Here is a 27,150-nt window from a genome sequence, read left to right as displayed (position 1 = left end):
CATTGGAATAAAAAGTATGAGTGAACGAGTGTGGCATGAGGTTTATTTTCAAATCCATTAACAGGAAGTCTCCATGCCAGGATATCAGTTTGCTTTTTATATACACTGCCAACAAGCTAAATGTACTGACTCAAGAAGAAAATGCATCATAGGAAATAATCCTCCAGACCTCATTGATTTATTCACCTATTTCTGAGGTAAATTTTTTTAATATTTTTTTTGTAAACATAGAAAGTTTGGTCATCAACCACTGGCATGAAATTAAGGCAAAATGAGAGCAATAAGACACATTGAGAAATTACTGTATGTACAAACTACAACCCATTAATCCCATTAGTCGATTAAGTGAAAATATTTCAATCTTATCTGCAACTCAGTCTGGTAAAAGAGTTGAACACAACATGAACTATTTCCGGCGTATGAAAAACATCTTTATTACAAACTTTTTAGGTATCAAAAAGAAAAGCAAAAGCCATCTCATTTGTCTCTGTGTGATCACGGCTCGTTGCCGTTGACACACTTGTGCTGCTCCATCCGGCTCCTCCGCAGCATCTCGATGTGTTTGGCTCTCAGCCAGCTGTCTCTGGACAGAGAGGTCTGTCCCAGGCTCAGAGACAGCAACCTGGTGACAGATTCACAGTCAGCCACATCCCACTCAAACACATCTCAGCATGAATAAATGTATACTCTAAATACTGTTAGAACATTTCTGTTGCTTAGCATATCTGGCATTTTCATTGTTGGTCATAATGACTTATTATTGTTTACTTAACACTTTGCCTTTTAAAGAGCAGATAAAAGGAAAGAAATGCCAAGTAAAGTTACTTATATAAACTTATCCACAGCCCACCTCGCCACAACGAGCATCCTGTGGAGGTCCTCAGCAGATACGCTCTGGGGGTCGTCCTTCCTCATATCTACAAAGTCATCCTCAACTGACTGAGGACACCAGAAAAGGACAAGCAGTTGCACACAGTTGCTAATTGCACACAGATGGTAACAGACTGCTCATTAAACAGACACACACAGGCCTGCTGGGTACATGAAGGAACACCTAACCCGCAAGTAACTCGTTCCAATATATTATACACATTTTTTTTACATCAACCTCTATATATGATTTTTTTTTATTTATTTATTTTTTTTAAATGCCCACGTCTCACCTTTGTCACTTCATCAGAGATACTGTAGTCTAGCAGCCGAGCCACGCTCAGGTAGATTCTGAACTTGTTCAGCTGTGACGAAGCCTGCGGAAGCATGTGGATGCTGCTGAGATACTCCTCCAGGTGGGGTGGGGTGACATGAGACTGTAGGTGTATCTGACAGTCTGACTGTGGAGTTACAAAGAAAGAGAAATATTGACACTGTGCCAGGGAAGAACTTTGTACATACAAACGCTATAGGCGTATCTAGTTTTTTCTAAAGGTGTTGCTATGCAGAAGCAGGCCCTGACTGTTGTGTGCAAGCCTAGTTTGGCATATTCTCAAAACTTCATAGCACGCCAGACGAGAGCAAAGCCTTGGTGAGCTGACTGTGAGGCATCTGAACAGCTTGACCCGCCAGCTGCTCATCAGCCGATAGTTGTTCAATGTAAACACAGCCATGGACTCCTGACTTCTAATTAACCCTGGGAGTTGTTTACAGCGTGCTGCCCTTCACTGTGGGACTAATAGATGGCCGAGCCTGACGCCTCTCTCAGGATTGGTCCTGTGGCACACAGCTGCCGCCATGGCAACCCAATAGACCAACACACAGGAATAGCACACAGCACATTCCTTGGGCTGTTCGCAACAGAGTGAGACCCGGGCTAAAGCTGCTGGCTGGAGGGGTTGCTGCGGACAACCAATGGCAGCTGAGATGACAGCGTGACACCGGCTGGAAACAAACTCCAGCGTCAGACACTGCTCGGTCTCATGAGAGGCTGAGCGAAACCTAACCCCTCCCTGGCCATGCCGGAGGGTTGGGGGTGGATCAGTGGTGCTTAGGGGTGAGTTTTCGCCTTGCGGTTACACGCCTCATCCCTCCTTGTCCTTACCGGCAGCAGCGAGCGGGCCTCTGACGCGATGAGCACGTTAATATTGCAGGGGAATTCCATCTGGTGGTAGTTAAAGTCATAATCAACCTTCTGCCACGAGATCAGGTTCCCCAGGGCCGTGACGTTACGCACACCTGCACAACACAAACACAAACACAAACAGAAGAAGATCCAACCTGGTTAGTGTTAGCGCGGTCAAATCATACTCAACAGCGTCTACAGGCAGCAGGGAGGGCATTAACTGCAGAGTGTCGTCCTCTTGTGGTTTCTAGAAGCTTCACCTGTTGTGTCCAGCTGTCCCTGCTCCAGTTGGGTTTCATCCAGGAAGAGGGAAGTGTTTCTGGCCAGCTGCAGGGCTCCACTCACTAGCCGGTTGGCCACATAGTCCTTCTTAGGCACCAACCTCATCTGGTTCATGTTCTGGAGGCTCATGCCCAGATAGTACGACTGTGGGGAATGGACGTTCAGTTTCATTTCAACCAACAATAAATAAACCATATCAGTACTTGCAGTTGCTTGGAGTGACAAAGTTCACTCACAGAGGGCGCAAGCTGCTGGATGATCTGGTAGAAGCGTTCAGTGAACGAGGCGACAGTAGGACAGCCACTCAGGTTCAAGGTGAACTTTCCCAGGGGGAGAACATCCCGTCTAGTGTACCTGCAGCAAAATCAACCACATTGTGAAATGAGAAAACTCCTTCGGCTTCAGCATGAAGCCACAAATCAGAATCAGAAATACTTTATTGATCCCCGAGGGGAAACTCTTTTGGAAAACAGAGACAGGAAGGTTCCTATTTAAACATTTCATCTTGAACTTAACGTACACGTTAGAAATGAGATGCAGAATGAGGTACTCGGCAGCCAGGGCATCTCCCAGAAGGATGTGAGTGAAGTATGTGAGCAGCTCTGCCCTGACAGAGGCCATCTCGCTCAGGGTCGAAGATAAAACTGAGGAGAACGGACGAAGAGTTAAATAAGTCCCTATGGCTACTACAGGCATGTGCTCTTTAAAAGCTTTACAGTGGAAAACACTTGCTGCATTATTCCTCTTCTTGGAAAGCTTTACAAGACAAATGAACTTCAGCATGATGGCCCCTTTTTTCTGCTTCCCCACACAGCTGGAGGGCGACATGATAATGTGACTGTAACTAAGGTTTATGTTGCTTATTTGTTTAAAACAGGGTTTTCAAAATGGCTGGATTCAGTGCGGAACACAGACAGCACACAGAACATACAAGGCAAGACAGATCTGTTCCCAAGAACCAGCTAAAGTTTTGCATTTATGCTTGATAAATGAAATTATTAAGTTTTTTTAAAGGATTTGCGGCCCTTTATAGGTATTCAAAACAAACAAAAGTCAAATTGTTTGTCCATGTTTACAAAAAGGACCGCACCAAGGTTTTGCAGAGGCACCACTGATAATATTCATTATGTAGGCCTGTTATATCTTCTGTTTACAGCAATAATCTAGCCAAAGGAGTTTTACCATACTGATTTTTCATCACACAGTTAAACATCGATCTGTTTGCTGAGCTGATAACATCAAGCTATTTAACTAATATTTGCTCATGCAGTCTTCCTCTTGTGGGATGAATACACACTTGCAGTTCCAACAGTGACATGTGCAACAGGTGTAAAAACAACACGGCCTCTGGTCTTATTAGCAGCACTTTATGCAAATAAGATGAATTGCAGCCAGGCTCGTTTACTGTGTAAAAATTGTGAGGATGCAAAATTTTGTGCCCCAGCCAGTTCTGCGGCAGGCTTAGTAAACATTTCACTACATCTCTTCTGACAGTGTGATCGGTCAGGGTTTGGACAAGGAAACATAAGCGCCAATGTAGTGCAACAGCCTTCTATTCAAAAACTAGGTTGAAATATTCATGATTACTGGCATTTACAGTTATACACACACACACACACACACACACACACACACGGGAAAAGAAAAGATACATTTGGTTATCATGCAGCATTCATTTGTCCTTACAGGCACCGTTGTCCTCCAAGGTGGCAGAGGGCAGCAGGGGGTTGTTGTGTGGCAGTGGCTTGGCGTAGAGCATGTGGAGGCGAGGAACGAGCGAGGCTGGCGGGCTGTGCACTCTCTGCTCCTCTGCCGTCTCCATGCACTCTGTAGGGTCCAGGAGGGATGAGGAGGCGTCTCTGTGTGGACATGCCAAGAATGAGTAACACACACACACACACACACACACACACACACAGATCACCACCAGAGGGAAATTCAACTCAATGATGTGTCTTACTTCTCGTCAGCCAGAGCACTGAGAGCCGGACTGACAGAGAGGATCCCGTAGACCTCTAGTGTGTCGTTCAGTTTGAAGCTGTCCCAGTCCTCGTACACCTGCCAACAACACACACCTTTTAGCTTCTGTTCTACACTCGGAAAGTCTGCTGATAATGGTGGTATCATCTCTGGAATCACCTCTTAGAACAAACGTCTGACATGAGATAAATTATCCACCAATAACTGTGTCAAGAGTCCAGGTTACAGCAATGAAAATGAGGTGATAAGAGAAAAGGTACCAAAACCCAATGTTAAGAGACATAACACACCTTGACTAGGCAGGAGGGGCCTTTCTCTCCCGGTAGGGGGAAGTTAAGGTCGAGATGGGAGGCAGATGCAGTCTGGCTGGAAGGAGCTTCTGTCTCCTGCCGCTTACAGTCACCATTGCTGTGCTGTTCTGTGGGACTTTGAGGACCTGCAGCGAGAGAGGGAGCAGTCAGCATTTGTGGCAAAAATCCACCCTTGTATGGATTTTTATTGTTAGATAACCTATGATGTCAAATACATTTCAGGTGTGTAATAATTTACTTCTCTGGTGTACCAACTTTCTCTCAACCTGCCTGTACACCTATTACAGTTAGCGGTTTCCTACATTTCCATAATAACTGGAAAAACCGTCATGGGAACAAGACAAAATATAAGACTTGTGTCTATTAATACACTTTGGACAATGCTTTACCATTCAGCTACACATTAGTCCATCATCACTTAAACAGCAGCTCATACCAGTATGTGGCTCCCTCTGCTTCTGCGGCTGTGTGTCCATGTCGTCGTCTTCCTCGTAGCTACGTTTCTGTCTGGTCGGCGCATACGAGGTGGACGGAACTACTCTTGCTTGGCTAGAGCCGGCGTAGCTGTGCGACAGAATTAAGGAAAACTAGGGAGCAGTATTCAAAAATACTTCCGACACAAGTTGGGTGCAGCGAAGAACACATGATCAAATCCTGTTTGAGGAGCATGTCCATCAGATAGGTATGGCATTATCTGGACAAGATGAGGATATCTCTTTCACCCAGGGATTTTCTCCAGGGATTGGCACACAGTAGAAAGTCTGTCTCTCTGCAGTCACAGTGTTTCTGGAGTTAAAATCCACCTGGAGATAAACACGTGTTAGCAAATCTGAAGCTGAATTGAGGTATTTATGGATCTCTTGAGTGATTAAGCAGAGGCAGACTTACCCCGCATTCTGTCACATCTTTGTACTTCCCACATCGCAACACCTGGGATAGTCAGATAGTAAAATAAGACAATAAATATGATGACATCTAACACCGCATCAAATGCAAAACACACGCACTGGACACATGAGAGGGCTGTACTTGCTTGCTCAATTGAATGCAAAGAGCTGCACAGGAGAGGACAAGGAAGCACTTACTTTAGCCTTTGTAGACGGATCAACAGTCTCATACACTCCCATGTAGAACTCTGGATCGAACATGTCTTGGATTAAGCAGCGAAACTTCACCAGGCTGTTGGGCTTCAGGTAGTGCAGAGGGACATCGTTCAAAGAAGGGACCTGAACCAAAATGGAAGTGGTTGACATTTACAAGCCATTGAGGTTTACAGGCATCTTTTGCATCGCTGTGGAATTTACATGCTGAAAAGATCCCAGAGCTGCATTACCCCGGTATGAGCGCTCTTCTCTTTCAGCTGATCTTTAAAGAATTCAACCGCTTTCGCCTGCCATCCAGAGTTTGGATTGTTCTGGGAAGCAGCTAAAATATCAACAAGAGCATAATGTTATTTATCATTTAAAGTAATAGAAACATAGTCAGTATAATAACAGAAAACACTGGCTTTGAGAATACCAGTGATTAGATTATCAAATAAATTAGATTGTCTCATTTAGCAACAATGGTCACTGAGTAAGCATGGTGTGCTGTGGTGGTGTGAAGAATTTCAAACAATGAAGAAACATTTACTTTAAGTGTTGCTCACCTTAAATCAGTTTGACCCTGCAACTGACTCATATATATATATAAATAAATAAAATTGTCGACTTTATTCATAAAATACTTTATAATGATGACTTTTACAGAACATATCTGTGCATCCTCGAGCAAAGATTACTGCTTTTGAGGATGGAACTATGTGTTTGTTAAATAATGATCAGTGTCAGGTACCAGCTCTTTTCACTGGTGGATAAAAGGAGCTGGACTAATAGTCCTTCATATCGTGACAAAGAAATGGTAAAACATTTCACAACCTCTGAAGCCGTTTAGGGCATAAATGCTACATATATTTATATCCACCTCAATTCAGTGCATTCAAAGAAGTTCAGTCAATTTTAAACGACTTTGAGACACTTTAATGACCTATGACGTGAATGCCCCATGTTGTGGATTTTCAGTTTGCATGTGTACACACAGGTCTTCAGATCAAACTGCACACCCGGGACCCGGCACTTCTTCTTATAACTAAAAGCGGAAATGGTGTTGGTGCAGGCTGCAACAAAGCAGCGCTGGTACTACAACCCGCAGAAACTTCATTAAGTTACTTGCTGTTTCGGAAGGACGGAAAAAAGCACAGCTACATGTGGTGAGCACGGTAGTTAGCATACCCCTGCTGCCATACAGCTAACTAGCTAAGTTCACGCGTTAACGTTAGCTGTCAAGGAGTGAAGTTCCGGTGTATCTCTTACCAAACATCCCTTCAACAACACCGAGAGGGTTGTTAATCCAGTCATGTGTGGAAGCCATTATTGGCCAGTGACAAACGTCCGAAGAATATAAAATATATCAAAGTAAAATCTCAGTGAAAACACTATTTTGTTAACTTTCGCGCACACCGGATTGCAGAAGTGAGGGCGGGAAATTTGCGTCACCAATCGAAGAAGCGTTGTTCGTTTGTTTTGCATACAGAGACGAGCCGGAGCACGGAGCTATCACACTGACTTACTTACTGTACTTCAACGGGCTGGGTGTTTTGGTTTGAGGTTGGTGGTCTAGTGAGGAGAAAAAGCATGCATACTTTTAATAAAATTACTCTTCATTTTAGATTGCGTTTTCTTATTTTAGCTCATTTGAAAGGATACAATGTCACAGTGTAAGTAATCTGTTTGGCCTGTAGGAGGCAGTAGTGAGAGAGAGTGTTTGTTTTTCCTACAACCAACGAACTGCGGTCAAATGACCTGCGTGGTTTTAGCAGATCTATAAACAATGTGTGGGGCTGCGTCGCCGTCTGTCAAGCTACTGTTGATGCTTTAGAGATCATTAAAATCTGTGAGGGCAGGGAAGAGATGAGAACAGCGCATCCGGGTACTTTGCCCCAGGCTCCGTCCCCTTTTGGGTGAAAGCAGCCCTTCTAATTTGACTGGCGGTAAATGCAAATAACGAGGTCTTTGTCAATAAAATAAGAATACTGTATTGGTTTTTTAGCTATTAGGAGCCCAAATCCTATGGCCAGTCAGGCAAACAATTATGTTATATCGCTGCCGATCAACGGTAATCGGCGTCGTTATATAGACAAAAATAAAGAAATAGGTGTTGATGAGTGTCCTTTCAGTGAAACGAACCAAGTGGACTAACCTGGCATAGCGTATTGAATCTCCAGGTAATGTATTTCTGAAATGTGTCACTTCTTATGTCGTTAAGACACTTTATTGTTTGGTATTTTGGTAGTCTGTCCAATATGAAGTTACTGTAAACCGCTGTCTCTGTTTTGATAGCCGTTTGTGCTTATTACGTGACCATTAACTATGAGCCGTCAAGTAGAAAACGGGACGGTTTTAGCCCCATTTCCTACAAGGGTCATTATTAGAACTTAGGTCAGCTCAATTTATGTTAATTATTAACGTTAAAATACCATCTGCTCACCGGTCTTTCGAGTGGACATACTGTTGAACCAAACTCCATTCTAAAAGCATGTGTTTTATGGTAGGGCCATTTTTTTTCACAGTAAAAACTTTACTCACACCATCACTAAGACTCTTTTCTGATTCACTTCGATCTACAGGCACAATCGGCACACATGGCATTTGCTCAGTAACAACATTAACTAACCTGTGATGAAGTGTTTGCCACAGAGGTACACGTATTGAATGGCCGGTTTCTACAGTTTACCATTTTCATCTTCTCTGTGGATGGCACGAAGCCACAACTCTCTTCTTTTATTGTCCTTAAACTGTAAACTGGGTTTTGTTTGACGTGCAAAATGCGACGCAGCAGCTTTTAGGCATGGTGCCACTAGTTTTTTCAATTTGGCGCTGGCATGGCACTTTTACAGCGCTTGTTTTCACCCAAAAAGAGGCGTGGTCGTTCTGAAGACAGGAAAGTGACGTATGCCTGCTCTCATCTATTTGGAGAACTGAGCGTGTAGGTTACTGCCTGCCAGTGAGGTGTTACAACTGTCAAAGGTTTGGTCATACAGCAAAGACATGTAAAGGCAGAAGAAGATGTGCCAGATGTGGAGAAGATCTCGCGTATGGGCAGGGTAATCATGAACAACCTAAAACTTGTAACTGTGGTGGAAATCACAGTGTGGCTTATGGGGGATGTAAAGTGATCAAAAGGGAAATGGAAGTACAGCAGGTAAGAGCTCAGAATAAGATCACACATGCAGAGGCAGTGACGATGGTGAATCAGAGCGGAGGAATTGATGAAAGAAGCAGAGCAGGAAAACAACGCACAAAAGAACCAGACCAGACAAAAGAGGGAGTATTAGTGGTTGATTTAAAGAAGCTAGTCACTTTTATAGCAGGGATAGTAAATGCAACAATGGAGGTTCAATCCAAAACAGAGAGAATACAAATAACCGTAAAGGCAGCAGCTCATCACCTAGATATCAGCGGGCTGACATGGGAGGAGGTGAGGAATGAGCTCAGTAGTCAAGCAAGCCAGGAGCAAGCATGGGTTGGATAGTACTAATAATGGCCCTCCTGCTACAATGGAATGCTACAAATTTGTTGCCGCAATATTCATTAGAGATGATATTTCATTTAGAGAGGTTAGTATAGAGAAAAATGAGCAAGGATACGTAACGTAGAGATATGGACAAGTGAGAGTTTGTAATTATTAATTAGGAAACTAGATTTGAGTAGATTAACACAAATTGAAGGGCTGGATGGTAATAGGGTGTTGGTATGTGGGGACTTTAATGCACATAGCACGTTATGCGGAGGAATAAGAACAGATGCAAATGGTGTGGTAATTGAAGAACTGCTAGAAGAAAAGAACATGGTTTGTTTAAATCATGGGAGAGGGATAGAGAATCTAGACATTTAGTGGGGGCATGTGAGTGGGATCTATTAGAAGAAACATCAGTAGGCAGTGATCATTTTCCAGTGTGGTGTAGTGTATTATTACTAAGAAATAAGGGGAAATATTGGGGAAGTGGGTATTTAGCAGTGCAAAATGGGAAATGTTTAAATATATATGTGAGATAGAAATGGATAAAATAGACTTAAATGAAGATATGGAGGAGATTGATAAAAAAAAAACATTTAAAACAACATTACTAGAAGTTGCCAATAAGTCAGTTTCTTTCTAAAGAGAAAGGCAGTCCCCTGGTGGGCAGATGAGTGTGGTAAAGAATTTCAGAATTTAATTAAATGTAAGCAGCCACAAGCAAAGGTTAGGAAAGTTATACGTAAAGCAAAAAGGCAAAGCTGGCAGATTTTTTTGTTAGAAAACTGTTTGGAACACGATTAGGAGCATGAGAGGAGTCAGAAGGGAATGGCAGTATCCAGTACTGAAGATGGGGGAGGAAACAGCAGAAGGATAAAGGACAAAGGATGAAATCTGCTACATAATGTTAAAGCATTTAAGTGTTTTAGCATCTATGAAGTTGTTGTGGGAAAATTACCAACTGGCTGGAAAGAAGCAGTGAATCCCTTCCCTGGACCCATCAAGTCCAATGAACTATAGGCCAATAGCATTGACGTCACATATAGGAAAGATAATGGAAAGAATGATTACAGAAAGACTAACATCTATGACATGGAATTTTACATGGAAAGCAGAGGAATCTTATCACCTCATCAAAGTGGATTTAGGAGGAGTAGAGGAACCATGGACCCTGCTGTGTGCCTGGAAACAGATTAGGAAAGCACAAGTTAATAAAGAATCTGTAATGGCAGTTTTCTTTGACGTAGAAAAGGCATATGATATGGTTTGGAAGGGGGGGTTAATGATTAAATATGATAGGAATAGCATGTAGAACGTATAATTAGATTAAAGACTTTTTATTTGATAGATTTATACAAATTAGAATTGGGACAGCTTTATCTGGAAGATATATGGTAGATAATGGTACTCCTCAGGGCAGTCTCTTTCCATTATGATAAATGATGTTTTTTCTCAAGTTCAGGGCGATATTGGACAGCCATTGTTTGCTGATGACAGAGCCTTGTGGAAAAGGGGAAATGTGATGAGATGTTTAACAGGGTCAGAATGGGGAGCGAGCAGATCTGCAATAAAAAACTTGTATCTAGCGCTGATTAGATCAATATTGCTTATGGGTCAGCAGCAAAAACGTGATTAAAGAAGTTGGAGGTGGTACAAGCTCAAGCTTTGAGACTTTGTTGTGGTGCTGTCAAAACAAGTCCTGTGTCTGCTCTTCAGGTTGAGGTGGGTGAAATGCCGCTGCATATTCGACGTAAACAGTTAATGATGAACTACTGGGCAAATCTTCAAGGCCATTCTGAAGATAGACATCCAACAACAGAGGGACTGTTTTGCATGGAGCTGTGAGAAAGTAGCTAGAGACATGACATTAAGTCAGAAAAGATATATCCCTACAGTACCGTTACCAGTAACAGCACCCTGGATGTTTCCCTCAGTGTCAGTTGATTTCTATATTCTAGATATAAAAAATGCAGGTTCATAAAGGTTTTGGAAATATTGCAATCTTGGTTGAAGATAGGTTACAAACATTATCTCAAACATTTGTCCCAGTATACACTGATGGATCCAAGGATCCTAATATAGGCAGCACAGGTTTTGCTTTTAGTATACCAGCCTTACACGTTTCTGTTAAAAGAAGGACTTCGGATCATTTATCTGTATATGCAGTCGAGATGTTAGCAGTTGCAACAGCACTACAGTGGGTAGAAGAGTTACAAATAAGAAAGGTTATTCTTTGTACAGATTCATGTTCTGCACTAATGTCATTGCAGTCATTTACATCTCACAGTAGGCAGGATATAGTTAATGAGATATATGAAACGCTGTACAGATTTCAAAATATGAATATTTTGATCACATTTATGTGGATACCAGCTCACAGAGGGATTCAGGGCAATGCAAGTGTGGACACGTTAGCAAAACAGGCTCTGAAGCATGAGGAGATCACGGACAGCTCACTCAGTAAATCCGAAGCAAAGGGATTAATCAAAAGAAACATCATTAAAGAGTGGCAGCACAGCTGGGATACAGGAAACACAGGCCGACACTTTTAAGCGGTGGGCACAGTGAGGGCAGCTCAAAGGAGCACCAAAGAGGAGAACATCTTGACAAGGCTGAGGGTAGGACATAGCAGACTTAATAAACAAACATCCCTCAGGATTGTGTGAGCACTGTCAAATAGAGGAATCAGTGGAGCATGTAAGTCTTCACTGCCCAAAGTACTCTCCAGCACTAGAAACATTAAAGAGGGAAATCAGGAAGCTTGGAGTGGAAGAAATGAGTCTAAAAAAATGTACTTGACATTGGGTTAGAGAGGCTGTTCCATTATTTGAAAGAAACTGGGCTGTGAAATGTTTTTTTGTTTAGTTTAGTTGTTTGAATAAGGGGATAGATAACTCTGGTCCACTCTCCAACATAGTAGGTGGCGGTAATGCACCTTAACGCTGGTTGCCACTCGCCATAAAACGCAATAACGAAGAAGAAGAAGGAGGAGGAGGAGGTTACTGCCTGGCTGCACCGGTAGTGGCTACGTGTAATTCTAGGGGAAAATGGCAGATAGAAAAAATAATAATGCTGCCAACACCAGTGCAAATTTACTGTTCAGCGCCGCTCCGGAGTTTAACTTCAATTTGCCTTTCATGCCAGTGAGTCGGGCCACTGGGCCGGCGGTGTTGTCAGGAGGTGAGATGAAATACCGTTTGAGGAAATGTCTAAACATTAGCGGCTAGCTAGGCTAAGCCAGCCAGCTAGCTAGCCAACCGGGTCCCTGTGCTGCTGTCAGCTGTTATTTAGTGTAAAAGTAGTTGAAACAAAAAAAGAAACGGTGTGTCTGAGCTGACAGTCGTTTGTCAGACAGGTTAGCCTAATAGACAGTGATGTGTTTTGGTCAGACTGTCCCCTGTCTGATTTTTTTTATTACATGAAGAGGAAGTCCAGCCATCTGGGAGTCATGTTATCAAAACATTTTTCTGTAAAGTCTTAAAATTGGCCACATCCGTCTGTCTGAGTTAACTGACAAAGTATTTTTTAAAACTCTACTGGTAAAATTAGCTGTGTTTTGCTGTAATCTGGGAGCTGGACCTGTATTTTAACTTTCACAGCACCCTGATCTCAGGTGTCTCTTGTAATGAGTAACTTGATATGCTATTATAGAGAGCTGAAATGATTGGTTACCATGTACCATTATAAATTTAATATCTTTGGGTTTTAGACTTTTGGTCTTACAAAACAAGACATTTAAATACGTTTGATGGGCATTTTTCTCTGTTTTCTGACATTTCATAGACTAAACCATTGAAAATAATTGTTAGCTGCAGCTTTACTATTATATATACATGCCTGTTGTGTTTATATGTGTCAAGTGTTTTGGATGTCCCTTGCAGAATCACAAATAAATGTGCTTACTGTTTACAAATGTAAAAGTTTTACTAAGTTTTTGATTTATTAGATGATTCCACTGATGTTGGAGAAGAAGACAGCTTTCTAGGTCAGACCTCCGGGAATGGACCAGCCCCCTCTACATTCAACTACTTCTCCAGCCCCGTAACCAGCAGCGACCCATTCGCATCCATCGGCCAGTCGCCATGCCCACCGCCGGCCCTGTCAGCAGCCCCGACAACAACGGGCCCCGTTTCTGTTCCCAGCAGCGTCAGCATGGCTCCACCACCACCTCCAGGATCACAAATGAACCCTGCTCCTCCAGCGTTTGGCAGTGCAGTTTACCAGAGCCCTGTGGGGCGTCACACTCCTCCCCCCACCACAATGACTCCACCACCTCCCCAGATGCAGCCACAGAGTCATAACCCGTACCGACACACCCCCACCAGCAGCAGAGCCAGTCCTTATATTCCAGCTCCAGAGGTCTTGCCACCGACACACACACCTCAGCAGAACCCATACTCTCTCAGCTCGCCGCCACAGACATTCCCGCTGTCAGGACCCACATTCACAAAGGTATACATAAGCTAATCAATGACCGAATTTGTTTGTCAGATACTTGATTAACTCATTAAGTTAACGAAATGAGTGTTAAGAGCACCAGCTACATGCCTCAAATGCAATCATCATTAATGAAATAGTTTCTTTTCTCTTCAGCCTCCTCCCACACAGATTCAAGCGCCTCCACCTTCAGCCACCACTGGTGGAGCGTTAGTTCCTGCTGGTCCCATGATGCCATACAACTACAATGTCTATGAGCCTGTTCAGCCTCACTGGTTCTACTGCAAGCAAGTGGAATCAAAGAGCGTCTGGCTTCCTTTCAGTATCATTGACTCCCTTCAGCTAGAGGAGACATATAACTCAGGTACGATGACACACTGCTCATGCTAATTTGTGATTATTTTTTTTTAATCTAGAGAAATCAGAATGTCTAACGCTGGCAGTGTTGGTGCTCTCTGTGATCTCCTCTAACGTTTTTGGGGGCTTTTTGTTCTTCAAGTTCAACCGGACCCAGAAAATGTGATCGTACGTACAGATGGAGGGCGTTACGACGTGCAGCTCTATGACCGCATACGGACTTCGGTGTACTGGGAGGAGGAACCTACAGAGGTCCGGCGCTGCTCTTGGTTCTACAAAGGGGATACGGATAGTCGCTTTATTCCTTATTCTGAGGAGTTTAGTGACAAGCTGGAGGTTTGTCTTACTACTACATTTGACCAGAAACAGATGTTGTGTTAATAAAATGTGGGACATCTTTTTTGTTACATTGCTTCTTCCAGTCAAACATATCTATATTTCATCCAGTTCTGCATCGACTCTAATGTTTGTATTGTAAGTCACTGTATATACTTGTGTCTTTAACTTCAGGCAGAATATAAGAAAGCTGTGTCTACCAACCAGTGGCACCGTAGACTGGAGTTCCCATCAGGAGAGACCATTGTCATGCACAATCCAAAGGTAAACCCTTGTGTGATTAGTGTTAAGTGGTGGTCTTGTGATGATTAATCCTATTAGTTTGATTTAATGAGTTCCGTTTGCATCTGTAGGTGATTGTGCAGTTTCAGCCCTCCTCCATACCAGATGAGTGGGGCACAACTCAGGATGGGCAGACCAGGCCCAGAGTGGTGAAGAGAGGGATTGACGATGACCATGACGAAGTGCCTGATGGTAGTCAAGTTCCTCTGTAGCCAAGTTAATTTAAAAGTGTAGGCACTTACTAAACCCATAAAACTCAGCTTGTACTTTGTCATTTTAGACCCCCTATGTAGATAGAAATATACTTTAAGCTCATTGATCCAAACAGAAAGCTCAGGTACTTCCAGAGTATTTTTACACTATTAAAAGTCAGGACACTATAAAGTGAGATGAGGCATTTTAAAAGACATTATAGGAAGGACCCGCCGCCATAATCTGTTTTAAAATGGGAAATTAAGTCACATTTAACTGTGAGATACATTTTAATTATAATGTACCACAGTTCAGGTGCATGATATGATGTAAACAGGGCAATAATTGACTGTGTAGATCAGTGAGTAAAATAAAAGTCAACATTTCCATCCCGTGCACCTTTTCCAGGTGAGCTCCCGAAAGTGGATCATCTTGTGTTCATGGTTCATGGAATCGGTCCTGTGTGTGACCTGAGGTTTAGGAGCATGGTCGAGTGTGGTGAGTACTATACAATCATGCCGTTTACCAGTATTAGTGTACCCTCCATGGTGACTGTATTTATGAAATAAACTGTACAAATCCTTGTGCTTTCAGTGGACGACTTCCGCAGTGTGTCACTGAAGCTGCTGCACAGTCACTTTAAGAAATCACTGGACGAGCACGCCATCAGCAGGGTGGAGTTCCTCCCTGTCCAGTGGCACACGGCTCTACATGGAGATGCCACAGGGGTGGACAGGTGAGGAGAGGCAGGTTTACACTGACTGTGGAAGTTTTTGATCATAATCAATGCGGACACAAAAGGAAGTCTTATGACACACACATTTGTCGTTGTTATCAGCTGCTGTTTGGACTTTAATGGAAATCTGTGGGACTGTTAATTCAATTAAATGATTCTGAGCTCAAAATTGTAAATACATAGAATTGTTCCCTCACAATCACTGAAGTACTGTATGTGGAAATGTCAGTGGATCCATTAGGTCCAAGCATTCAAAGTCAGTCATCCATTAATTGTACATTAGAAGGTCATTTTATGGACTTATTCTGTTTGTATGTTTTTCTTATTGTCAACAAATCCTATGAAAAAAAAAAAAAGAGATAAAATCAGTAATTTCCTAAAACAGTTGGGGACAGTAGTTTTTAGCTGACGTTACTCAAACAAGAGGAAATAGTGCATTTGTTGGGAACTATTTTCAGCAGTGGATTAAGCAGGTGGGTGTATGTGGTTTGACTCAAAATAAACTAGTGTGTATGTTTGTGGTGATGAAGGAACTTGTCACTCAGTGCAACAGTGTGGCTCACTGATGTGTTTTTAACAAGATATCTCAGGCTTTGGCTACACAGACAATACATGTTAGAAGATAAATCCATTGTTGGTTTTGGTCTTTTATTTTAACAATAAGAAAAATATCACCAGACTAATCCTTTAATATAGTTAATTAATTATAGACTTATTTCTCTTTTGTAGGAGGATAAAGAAGATAACCTTGCCCAGTACTGGACGTTTACGTCACTTTACAAATGAGACTTTGTTAGATGTCCTTTTCTACAACAGTCCCACTTACTGCCAGACCATCATGGACACAGTTGCCCAAGAGATTAACAGACTTTATGCCCTGTTCATGAAGAGGAACCCAGACTACAGTGGAGGCACATCAGTGTCTGGACACAGCTTGGGTAATAAACCTGTTGACTAGCTTCTACACCACTGGCTTTCGTTTCTCTTCTGTTTTTCACCTAGATTGTATTGTTTCTCCTTTGTTCTTGCAGGTTCCCTGATTCTCTTTGACCTGTTGTCCAATCAGAAGAATAGCTCTCCTGCACTGGCCATGCCAATTGCACCCACTGCTAATGGTGACACCAAACAGGTCATGCGCCAGTTCATTTAATTAATTTAACATATACAGTAACATGTCATCTATTATCCTGCTAATCAGTTGAAAAACATCAGAATTTGCAATTAAAACCCAGTGTATTTCTTTCCCAACTGAATGTGATGTAATAATTGATCATAAAGGTGTTCAGTTCTTTGGCATACTGATGTGCATAATGGATCATTTCAAAATAACGTTGCAAAACATAATTGTAAATTGTGCCTCTCACATCAGGTGACAGCCCCCGTTACACAGGGAAATAATGCCGTCACCCCTCCAGCTGTGGAAGAGGAGCCCAAAGAAGACGGGGAGGTGTTTGAGGATCTTTCTGCTATTCTGGAACATCTAGGCTTGTCTGAGTACAAGAGTACCTTTGATGAGGAGAGGATTGACATAGAATCTTTTGTAAGAATAAAAGCCTCTTTTGCTTGTTATAAAGTCAGAACCGTTTCCAAAAATAGTAAATCTAAAGTTTTGTGGTCTACAACAATGTAAAAAATAAATACAATGGTTTGTATGAGAAATAGATGTGGTTAAGGTCATGGACGGACATTTTTAATGCTGATGTCTTTAATTGCTAAAATCGGGGAAGTAATTTGATAACAGCTCAGGCTCATGTTATTCTTAACATATAATTTTTATAAGATAGTGGTGGCTGTTTCACTTTGTCCCTTTCTGATGTTCTTTCAGCTTATGTGCACAATTGAGGACCTGAAAGAGATGGGAATCCCACTGGGTCCCAGGAAAAAGATCGCCAAGTTTGTCAAAGAGAGAGTGAATAAGCAGGTACGTTTGTCTCTTGAGTACCTGTAAGACGTGCAAACCGATGGCGATGACCAACACACTCTTTGTGCCTCTGTCTTGTTTCCTGTACGCAGGCTGCACGTCAGGCAGCCCAGCAGAAGAAAGCAGAGGTCAAAGATCTGGTCAGTCAGGTTGTGGCGCCTCCACCAGCAGCCGAAGCTCTTCCTGATCTCACTGTAAGGAAGCTTCCAGTGGGCAACACTGTGTCCTCCATCCACGTCAACTACAATTACTTTGAAGTTGGCACTGGACAGGTAAATGTGACCGAGGGATAATGTTAAAGCTGATTCTGAATTTGACTTGACATTTAATAATAACTGTTATGTTTTGTTCTACAGGTGTCAGTGGTCTACCACTCTCTGGACTTTGAGCCAGTGAATTTCTTTGCCTTGGGTTCTCCTATCGGCATGTTCCTGACAGTCCGAGGGCTGGAAAAGATTGAAGAGACGTACCAGCTGCCCACGTGCAAGAGATTCTTCAATATTTACCATCCGGTATGCAGCTCTTTCAACCTGTGTATCCTGAAGGAATTATGGCTAATTAAGCTACACATGCCCAAAAGTTATTTGCCTACTCGGCTTGTAGCACTTTTTTATAGTTTTTGATTGCAGTTCTGTACATATTATTGTAGTGTGCAAAGGCATTAAAATTAGTCTACTTAGTTTGTTAAATATTTAATATCGTCACATAACTAAAGTAATTTCCCCTTAACCCTACTCGCCCACACATTAGTTACTCCGTATCAAAATGTGATGAAAGCAGTGAAGCTGAGTAACTTTATACATTACTGTCTGATGGCTTCATGAATGACTCATTTTCTTTCAGTTGGACCCAGTGGCGTACAGGATTGAGCCAATGATAATACCAGACTTGGACTTGAAGCCTGTTTTGATCCCACATCACAAAGGGAGGAAGAGGCTTCATCTCGGTACGACACTGACTGATAATTTTCTCGTACATTTCGGCAGATAACTATACCACTGTTGTCATCATTTTTTTTTGATAACATATTTGATAAAGCTACAAGTAAATTAAAGCATGTCCTAAATTAACACTAAATGCTGACGGTTCCGTGTCTTCATAAGAGCCTAAACTGAGTTGTTGTCCAGCGTTACTGCATGTTGTGTTCTCAGTTCAGGCCTCTCTGCCCCTTTAAGGGTGGGGTGCCCTAATTTTTGTGGTGGTGAAATACAAAGGCTCTATTCTTACTCTGAAATTGCTATGGCGTAAAAAATGGCAAAACAGACTGAACAGTGATTTTTCTCTTGCTTTTGCAGAAAAAATTTAAGCTGAATGTCGAAATGAAGTTTCTCCTGTTGGATGTTTTTTAGATTGAAATTTTAACATTAAGAAGAGGACAATGTGGTCTTTTGTTGTTTCATTTTAAAGACAAATAGATGTCTAATAATTGGTGAAGTAAAATATTTAGGTTTGTCAATTTTTCTATGCATAGATATGTTGGAATGCCAGAAATCACATGAAAAGCTTTTTCATGCAGATGGACTTAGTGATGGATCTTTGTTTCAGAGCTGAAGGAGAGTCTCTCCAGGATGGGCTCTGACCTGAAGCACGGTTTTATCAGCTCCCTTAGGAGCGCCTGGCAGACCCTCAACGATTTTGCTCGCGCTCACACTGCGTCTGCCCAGCTTCAGGCTGAGCTGGCCATCGTAGCCAATCAGATCGAAGAGCAGGAGAAGCAAGCGCAGGAGGGTGAGTTTCTCTGATTTGTGACTCTTCAATCAAGTTATTTCTGTGCGAGATTTATAAGTCCATTCCGGTTTCTCACAGAGCACAAGATCCCAGAGAGCCCCGAGCCACAAAGAGAAGAGGAGCCTCAGGTGAAGATTGGGATGCTGAATGGAGGGAATCGCATCGACTACGTCCTGCAGGAGAAGCCCATCGAGAGTTTCAACGAGTACCTGTTTGCCCTCCAGAGTCATCTCTGCTACTGGTACAGAGAATTTCATTTCATTCAGGCGCTGCACGTTCATGTTAACGACCGTTTAAAATTCAGTCCCTCCACCAATTTGTAATTGCAACTAGAGCTGAAACAATTGACAGAAAATTAATCGGCTACTATTTTGATGATCAACTCATAGTATAAATCACCTGAAACTGAAGCAGCTAAATAGAATTCAGCCATCATTAATTTTATTCTTTACACCTGTGCTTTTCCTACTGAGACAAAATGCCTTCCATGAAAAAGTCCTGTAGGTCAACCACAGATGAAGGCAAGGCCTTATTAACACTTCTGTTGTTTTGTAGGCAATCTGAAGACACGGCTCTGCTTCTGCTCAAAGAGATCTACAGGACCATGGGGATCCATCCAGAGCAGATAGCACATTAATACAATGAAGTACCTTCGAATGAAAATAAGCCTGTCTGAAACTTTCCCATTTGGGTTATTTCATGTCAGTTCTCCTGGATTTTAATTATGCTTTTCTTTTTTTCTATTCATGTAGTTTATTGTATACAGATGAATAAAAAAAAAATTGTATTATGCCATTTGTCTTAAATTAAGAAACACAAATGAGCTTGTAGATTCAAAGACAGTTGACAAGTTTGATATGAAGTTTTTATAGTATAAATTATAGAACTGGTCAAGTATTCTGAAAATATGTATCATCAAATCAAATGCTAACAGCAGGAATGACATAGCAGCAGTTAATGCAGCCTTATGTAAATTTTATTTCATGGCCAAAATGTCAAAATAAATCATTTCCTTGCACAGGATCTTCCTGTTTGAGTTGTTGTATACTGCTGAGAGGAAGACATGTACCATTTCTCCTGCAAGGTGAGGAGACTTTAAGACTATCTACAAAAAGCTGTAACATTTGCAAAAACACTGATTAAAAATAATTACAGTACAGGATGAGATGAGATGCAAGAATAACCTGCCTTCATTGTGAGAAAAATAAAGCACTTCTTAATCTGCTCTAAGTAGAATTTTGACAGCTGTACTCATTACGCCTCAAACCTCTGTGACTGAACTGTTCAGCTGTAACATCCGCTCTCATTATGAGATGGAATAAAATTATCAGGCCTACAGCTCTTGACACCGTTACAAAACCCTGTCTTCAACATTTCATATCACTTTAAGCCTGTAGGCACGTACAACAAACGTATTCAACTCACATGTATGAAACAAAGAAATATTAGAAAAGTATGTACAAGAGTGGCTGTAACATTCATCCAGTATTAGGAATCATAGTGCTGTGAGTGATTCTCACCGGGCATAAATGACAAATCTATTATTTAGACAAATAATACTGGTCCACATAGACCTGATATCATAGCACTGCATGCTCTAAGCACATGTTTGCTCCTGGCTCTTTAACTATTTAATCAACATGCTTCTCTCTGAAAAACGAATCACTTGGAAGCTGTCATCAGCAAAGGAAATAGTGACTGATTGTCACATAAAACACAAAAAGGTCCCTTTTTTTTTTAAAACCACATTGCCAGTCTGACACAACCTATAAATATAATACTAACAGAACAGTATGGCTCCAAACTCAACTGCCAATATACTGTAAAAGGTGACAGATTGTAAATTGCTTTGATCTTCAACTTGCAGACAGCTGGGAATCAGTAGAAACTTACTGGTTCTTGTGGGGTCAACTTGCTTTTTTTTTTTTTTACTTCCATTTTAAGAAAGTGCAACTTTTGTAAACAGTAAATAAATAGTTCTATAGCTGGACTTTACCCTTTAGTAACTGCTTTTTTTCCTATTAAAAAGCCACTCTAAACGTTGACAGCTGGTTGTATTTTATCTTGTTGGATACCTTTCTGGAATGCAGAAATCATCTGAAACGGCTTAAATCTACTGGCTGAGGTCACATTCAGCAGTGAAAGGTAGTGAAGCAGCAGAGAGGGCGAAAATGGTGAAGAAACCGGTTGCAAATCAGGTGCTGCGTTTGAAGCAGGTAGGATGTCTCAATAAGAAGTTATGTTTCCCAAGATAATAACGGCATGCTAACTGAATTGATTTCAATACGTAAAATATAATGTCAACCTAAATGTTACTTGTTTTACATGTGTCCATTTTCCTTCAGCAGGTTAAATATTACCAGTTTGATCGCTCATTTGTGTTTGATTCTGCTGTAGCTCTTCAATAAGTGTTGTACCATGTTTCACATTGATCAATGCTTGTTTTTGTACATTCATTTGTCTACAGCTGTGCGGTGAAATGCAGAAGGATCCATGTAAACTTGTCTTTGCTGTAGTGCGTTAATTAAGTCAGCAACTCACAGTCTTAACGGTGGAATGACGTTGGGTACGAAAAGGCTTACTTAGTCCTCTGTTTTGCTCTGAGTCTTGAAGGCCTGCTTGCGTAGGTGAGCCTCAATCTCCTCACGGAAAACCAACATGCCCAGGTGAGAGTGGGAGGCCTCGTTCATGGCTTTGGACTGGATGCACATGCGGTACTGCTCAGGCGTCAGCTCGTCTGCACACTGCTTCTCGTGCCACAGGTGAAAAAGACTAGACACTGGCGTCCGAATCACTATCAGGTCGCTTCGAAGATACTTCCTGTACAAGTGGACGTCTTCCACACCCCAGCCTTTGACTTCAAGATCGAACCCACCTGGAGGAATAAAATCAATTTGCAAGTTGTCCGTCAACAGTATCAGTTGTTTATGAATATATTAAATATTAATCACATGAAGTGATCACTGCTTACCAATATTTAGGAAATCTGAGCGATACTGACACGTCATTCCAAAGCCAAAATCTCTCCAGAATCCAGCATCTTTTTTGTGAATCTATTTGAAAAGAGATTTTTTAATTACAATAAACAAGGGAATATAATATATTTGGTTAAACCAAAATTACATTTAAATTAAAGTCCCCTTCCACTCAAAATGTGTTTTGCTTATTGTTCACTTCACTTGGATGTTTTAAGACGTGTATGTAGAGCAGGATTTTGTGACATCACAACAAGCCAATCATGGTCCATTATACAACTTATACAAGTGAGATGTGGAAACTTAAAGCTCCAGTGCACATACACTGAGAATGGACTTTTGAGTGAAGTAGGAGACATCTTACATCCAGTAGTTAAACATTTGAAATTAACAATATTTGCACATTCAGAGAGTCTAGATCTTTCAATGTGGGAAAAGAAGTAGATGTCGTTTTAAGAGTTTTTAACTAGGTAGTGGAACTTTTTTTTCCGGAAAATCCAATCAGACAAAAAATATTATTCCAAGCAGACTGTTTTTTATGGATTAAAACATGTCTGGAGGGGCTCTTTAAAGAAAACAGATTTAAATCCTCTTTCTACAAATACTGTTTAGAGCTAAAAGTGAACTTTCAGTCCTTACCAGTTGGAGTTCAGTGGGTGGAGCCAGCTCCAAATTTCCATAGACAATGGCAGGATTGTACAGACTGAACACCACTGGATAGAAGACTTTCTTATCTACAAAACAAATAGTCAAGTACAACTTAGTATATTTAGAGACACTCAACCTGTAACAAAAGCTCAAAGACAATTAATACAGTGAATCTGAACATTAACAAACAATAAAAAATCTACTTGGAGCAGAGTGGAGACGACAGGTGTTAAGGAACTCCAGAGTAAAATGGATGTCAACGTCACAAAAAAACATTAAGACGTCGCCTTTCTTCCAGGCGTGGGCTCCGATATCCAGACCCCGACCTCGCGAGAACTCCTCGTCCACTGGGATCAGAGTGTAATTGGAGAAGCTCTCCTCCCTGAAAAACAACAAATGCAGTAGATTTAAATTGCCATGACAAATTACCAACACATCTTGCACAGATGTGCATATCAAAAGCTCTTTCTCAGGGAAAGGACAAACCTTGACATTTTTTCCAAAGATGACTTCACCTCCTGTAGGCCTTCCTGCCCAAAATAAACCACCGTGAGATGTATGCGTCTGTCCTGCTGTATACACACCTCCCTGAAAACATATATTATGAATTGTTCAAATTAATTACAAGAACACTAAGGTTGTGTTTTATTACACAACAATGACAAAAAACAGGCCAACATGTCTACTGAATGCACATTTGAACTGAACATGCTGGGTCATGTCTAGCAGACACAGAGAAGTTTTTTGTTCAGTTTCACCTGAAGTTGTGTAAGAACTGTGAGAAAGTTTCTACTCTGCCCGCCAGTGGCACAATGATGTTAATAATCATTCCTGATGTTTCTACAGATGTGCTCCTGACTTTCATTAAGGGACCAAAAGGCCTGAAGAGCGTGACGTGGCGGAAGCTGCTGGAATCCTCTTTGGCAAAGAAGAGCTCGTACAGCGTCCCTTTGTCGCGCTCTGTCCTATACAGTCCTGCGAATTAAAAGAATATGAGAAACAATGCTACACTGAGAAAACATATCAGTTACAGTGATCATTCATTAGTCAGGTAGTCTAGATCTTACCTTCAGAAAAGTGACCCTCTGTGTAGGTTTGTCTCTGCATCGGCATCTCTTCCTCCACGCCATCCTCCTCATCAGGGTTGTTGATGATGTCCAGCGCAGCCTCGATGACCTCCACCAGCTCGTCCCTGCGGTCTTTGCGGACAGGTTTCTCCTCTGGGTGCCGCGTCAGTCCCATCTCCAGCTGGTACACCTTCGACGAGGTGAAACTCTCAAAGGGCACAAGGGCATACTCGCTGGGGAGGCGTGCCCCTGTGTTGACCTCAGCCTTGTCGATCTGAGAGTGCAGGTACTCCAGCAGATCTCCCGGCTCTTGGTCTTTAGTCTCGGCCAGGCCCTGCACCCCGGGGAGCTCCTTCTTGTCCTGCAGGAGCTTTAGCTTCTCACTCATTTCCTGCAGCTCCTGCTTGAGCTGGGCAATCTGGCGCTTGAGACTGGCGGCACGGTTTAGGTGGCGCTCCTCCTGTTCCTGCAGCAGGGCCTGGTAGTACTCTTTCCCGTAGACCTCCCCTGCTAGGCCGGGCAGGACCAGGCTGGCGTCTGCTGGAGGGGTGCACTCCAGCAGGTATGCGAACAGCAGCAGCACCAGCAGCAGGAAGAGGCCCAGGAAGAGCCAGCGGACCCGGCCCTGGAACGGCAACCCCCGCCTGGGCATCACGCTCGCATACAAGCTATAGCTGGCAAGTCTGCATTCCCTTTCCACTCTGATCACATTACTTACAATATGCGTCTGCACATCATCTTAGAGGTTTGGAGAGGCGTTTCATTTTACTGTGAATGTCTTGTTTCTTGGCTCCAACCTATCAGTGTCTTAATACATTTGTCCTGTGTAAATCCATGCGATGATCACCTATGGAAAATCACAGAAATCCACAATAAAATCTTTCACTATACAGGGAGCCATTTGTGAAGACTTTTTCAGAGTAGTTCTGGTTCAGATTAAAACATTGAGGATCAACAGATAATCAGACAGTAACAGTTGATAATACAACATGTTCAGATTCAAGCAACCTTAGTTAATTAACTAACCTGTCAGTAGCAATTTCATTCAGTCAATGAATAAAACATTTTTCTGTAACAACATGTTCAATATGTGTCCAACTTCTACGAATATTTTACATTTTAAAGATTTCATTTAAACCTGAAATAACGGAGTTAGCTACACCTAGAGAGCTAGCACACGGTAGCTAGCTCTCAGCTAAACAACAGCACAGAGGAAAACTGGTGGGCGAGCTCCACAGCAAGTTACTAAAGACTTACTTCCGGTTTAACTGCGTTCTTTTCAAAATAAAAGCACGGCACTCTCCAGAACAGCTATAATTAATTAACTGATGCCAAGACAGAGTGACGTCGTGGAATGAAAAGATACAACATGGAGACAAAATATTATAACAACCACAGTATTCAGGGTTGTTTTCCTGATCATCTTGTGAATTATAGGCTAAAGAGATCTCATACAAAGGCCAGCCACTTTTAAGTCATTTATATATCCGTGTTCTGAATGGCTTCTTCGGGTTTGATGCCAGGCAGGAAAGCCTTGTGGAGCTTTTACACCTCCTCTTATCCACCACATACCACACACAATTGTTTCTTGAAGGTCACACAGTCAAACCTACAGCTCCAGCCCTCAGCACACAAAGTAATGCTGTTTTTCTATCCTGACACTCACATCTTCTTCCCCTGGCCCCACAGGTGTAAATCAGTTTCAAGACGGCTATAATGAAAACCAGCAGGGCTCTGAGTCCAAAGGGCGAGAGCTGGAAACCACTGCTCTAATGTTTAAAAAAAAAACTACACTAGTTATCAAGCTATTTCTTTGTAGCTTGACAGAAAAAAGCTGATTTTTCCCCCCTTTTTTTGTCCAAAGTAAGCACTGTTTTCCTAGTGGGTGCCACTTTTGTTTTACTGAATATGAGTGTTTAATGGCACACCATACAGAAAATCCAGCAGTTTAATGTTAACTTGTCAAAAAGCAAGTGTAAATACTTAATAACTCATTTTCAAGATCATAACTAATGACATAAAAATATTTACCAAGGGGCCATTCTGCTGATTAAGTCTCAAGGTTTTAACCAGTCAAAAAAGAGGAACCAATATAAAAAAAACTGTAAACTGTACTTTGAGAAATGCTTGTGCGACTGTTTTTATGCCAAATTTAACAGAGCCCCTCCACAACTCCAAAAAGGAAGTCATATATGTTTGTCCCAAAGTACAGTCACACAAACAGAGACAGACATTAAGCTTACAGAATGTAAAGTTCAGTAGAGTTCAGTTAATGAGAGAAACAAAGCACATCATGTATCAGGTCTGTAACCCATGGAATTGTGAGTATGAATACATCACATGTCCGAACAGTCTTGGTAAACTCATAAAGACTACACATTCATACATCAACAGGGACTCATAAATTCCAGTGAATTTACTTAATTGTTACTACTGAAGCAGACAAAAGTGGGTCATTAAATGATCTGATTTGGTTACTGTTGTGTTTTAATTAGGAAAAAACCTAATAATCTTGTAAAGTACTGCTTTACAGTGAGTTTTAATAGAAGTTTGGCACTCAAATTGTGTCATGCACATATTTTGGCGATGACAACAAATGTGCTGTACTGGCCATCATTATGAAATATTAACTTTCGTTGTAACTCCCCAGCACACTGCTCTATAAAGTATGACATCTGTCCAAATTTCAGAACCATTTGTTCCTCTGAAAATTTATATTATGCATATCGTGTACACTGAAAACCCGAAACCGGATGTTGACACGGTTCTGCAGCTAGCTTAGCGATGTTCCGGACTTCACTACGATTTCAGGTTATTTTTATATCTGTTAGAGAGCCTACTCAGCAGTTATAATAGCGTAAAATCAACTACTCACCTAATCCCGTCAATGTCCATTCCTGCCTCTGCTTACAGCCATAGGTTTAGTATAAAACCAGCAGCAGCAGACACCCTGTGTCGCAAAATGCCACGGAGCAAAGAGAAAAGAGTGGGTCGTAGTCTACTTCCGGTCAAAAACTAACAAATGGGATCTTTGCTAACGAGTGTCGTCATCAAACACGCTGGAACTCCTTCATAATAATAACGTTATTATTATTATTATTATTATTATTATTATTATTACAGAATTCTGAAGACTAGCTTTATCTTTTCATTCCACATATTTTAACAAAATTCAATATATTTCTAGTAAATATTACTTGCAAGATTAATTTAATCATTAAAAAGAAGCTTTATTGCTTAATTTTTTTCCTTCTTTTTATTAACTACATTGTTAGGTCCTGTTTTGTA

General features: G+C 41.6%; 3 protein-coding genes across 9 annotated transcripts; 1 reads left to right on the top strand and 2 right to left on the bottom strand.

Moving 5' to 3' along the window:
- Positions 1-173: 173 nt before the first annotated feature.
- On the bottom strand, positions 174-7,172 carry LOC122884860 (minichromosome maintenance complex binding protein). Of its 2 annotated transcripts, none has more exons than XM_044215314.1 (16): positions 6,981-7,172; positions 5,963-6,054; positions 5,715-5,855; positions 5,518-5,559; positions 5,343-5,432; positions 5,066-5,195; positions 4,609-4,754; positions 4,299-4,396; positions 4,025-4,197; positions 2,859-2,982; positions 2,575-2,692; positions 2,317-2,482; positions 2,036-2,169; positions 1,164-1,331; positions 851-939; positions 174-622 (listed from the first exon to the last, which is right to left on the bottom strand). In XM_044215314.1, the coding sequence occupies exons 1-16, from the start codon at positions 7,036-7,038 to the stop codon at positions 496-498; spliced, it is 1,896 nt and encodes a 631-aa protein (XP_044071249.1). In that variant the 5' UTR covers positions 7,039-7,172; the 3' UTR covers positions 174-495. The 2 variants fall into 2 exon arrangements, with proteins under 2 accessions (XP_044071249.1, XP_044071250.1); XM_044215315.1 differs by lacking the exon at positions 6,981-7,172 and adding an exon at positions 6,707-6,797.
- LOC122884859 (SEC23 interacting protein) lies at positions 6,746-20,195 on the top strand. Of its 5 annotated transcripts, none has more exons than XM_044215311.1 (18): positions 6,746-6,877; positions 13,130-13,635; positions 13,777-13,984; positions 14,120-14,313; positions 14,488-14,577; positions 14,667-14,787; positions 15,196-15,285; positions 15,382-15,523; positions 16,253-16,461; positions 16,555-16,652; positions 16,893-17,063; positions 17,349-17,444; positions 17,537-17,716; positions 17,801-17,956; positions 18,288-18,390; positions 18,990-19,172; positions 19,251-19,413; positions 19,728-20,195. In XM_044215311.1, the coding sequence occupies exons 2-18, from the start codon at positions 13,336-13,338 to the stop codon at positions 19,807-19,809; spliced, it is 2,586 nt and encodes an 861-aa protein (XP_044071246.1). In that variant the 5' UTR covers positions 6,746-6,877; positions 13,130-13,335; the 3' UTR covers positions 19,810-20,195. The 5 variants fall into 5 exon arrangements, with proteins under 5 accessions (XP_044071246.1, XP_044071245.1, XP_044071247.1 ...); XM_044215310.1 differs by lacking the exon at positions 6,746-6,877 and adding an exon at positions 7,650-7,891; XM_044215312.1 differs by lacking the exon at positions 6,746-6,877 and adding an exon at positions 8,612-8,770.
- On the bottom strand, positions 20,131-26,883 carry csgalnact2 (chondroitin sulfate N-acetylgalactosaminyltransferase 2). Of its 2 annotated transcripts, none has more exons than XM_044215316.1 (8): positions 26,738-26,883; positions 23,863-24,709; positions 23,554-23,770; positions 23,282-23,383; positions 22,999-23,177; positions 22,787-22,881; positions 22,144-22,225; positions 20,131-22,047 (listed from the first exon to the last, which is right to left on the bottom strand). In XM_044215316.1, exons 2-8 carry the CDS (start codon positions 24,512-24,514, stop codon positions 21,755-21,757), a joined length of 1,620 nt encoding a protein of 539 aa, XP_044071251.1. In that variant the 5' UTR covers positions 24,515-24,709; positions 26,738-26,883; the 3' UTR covers positions 20,131-21,754. The 2 variants fall into 2 exon arrangements, with proteins under 2 accessions (XP_044071251.1, XP_044071252.1); XM_044215317.1 differs by lacking the exon at positions 26,738-26,883 and adding an exon at positions 24,889-25,077.
- Positions 26,884-27,150: the final 267 nt, after the last annotated feature.

The sequence above is a fragment of the Siniperca chuatsi genome, linkage group LG11 (assembly GCF_020085105.1).
Source record: "Siniperca chuatsi isolate FFG_IHB_CAS linkage group LG11, ASM2008510v1, whole genome shotgun sequence".
In the NCBI taxonomy this organism is placed as follows: Eukaryota; Metazoa; Chordata; class Actinopteri; order Centrarchiformes; family Sinipercidae; genus Siniperca; species Siniperca chuatsi.
The sequence above is the reverse complement of the archived record's forward strand: the minus strand, read 5'-3'. Positions and strand labels throughout refer to the sequence as shown.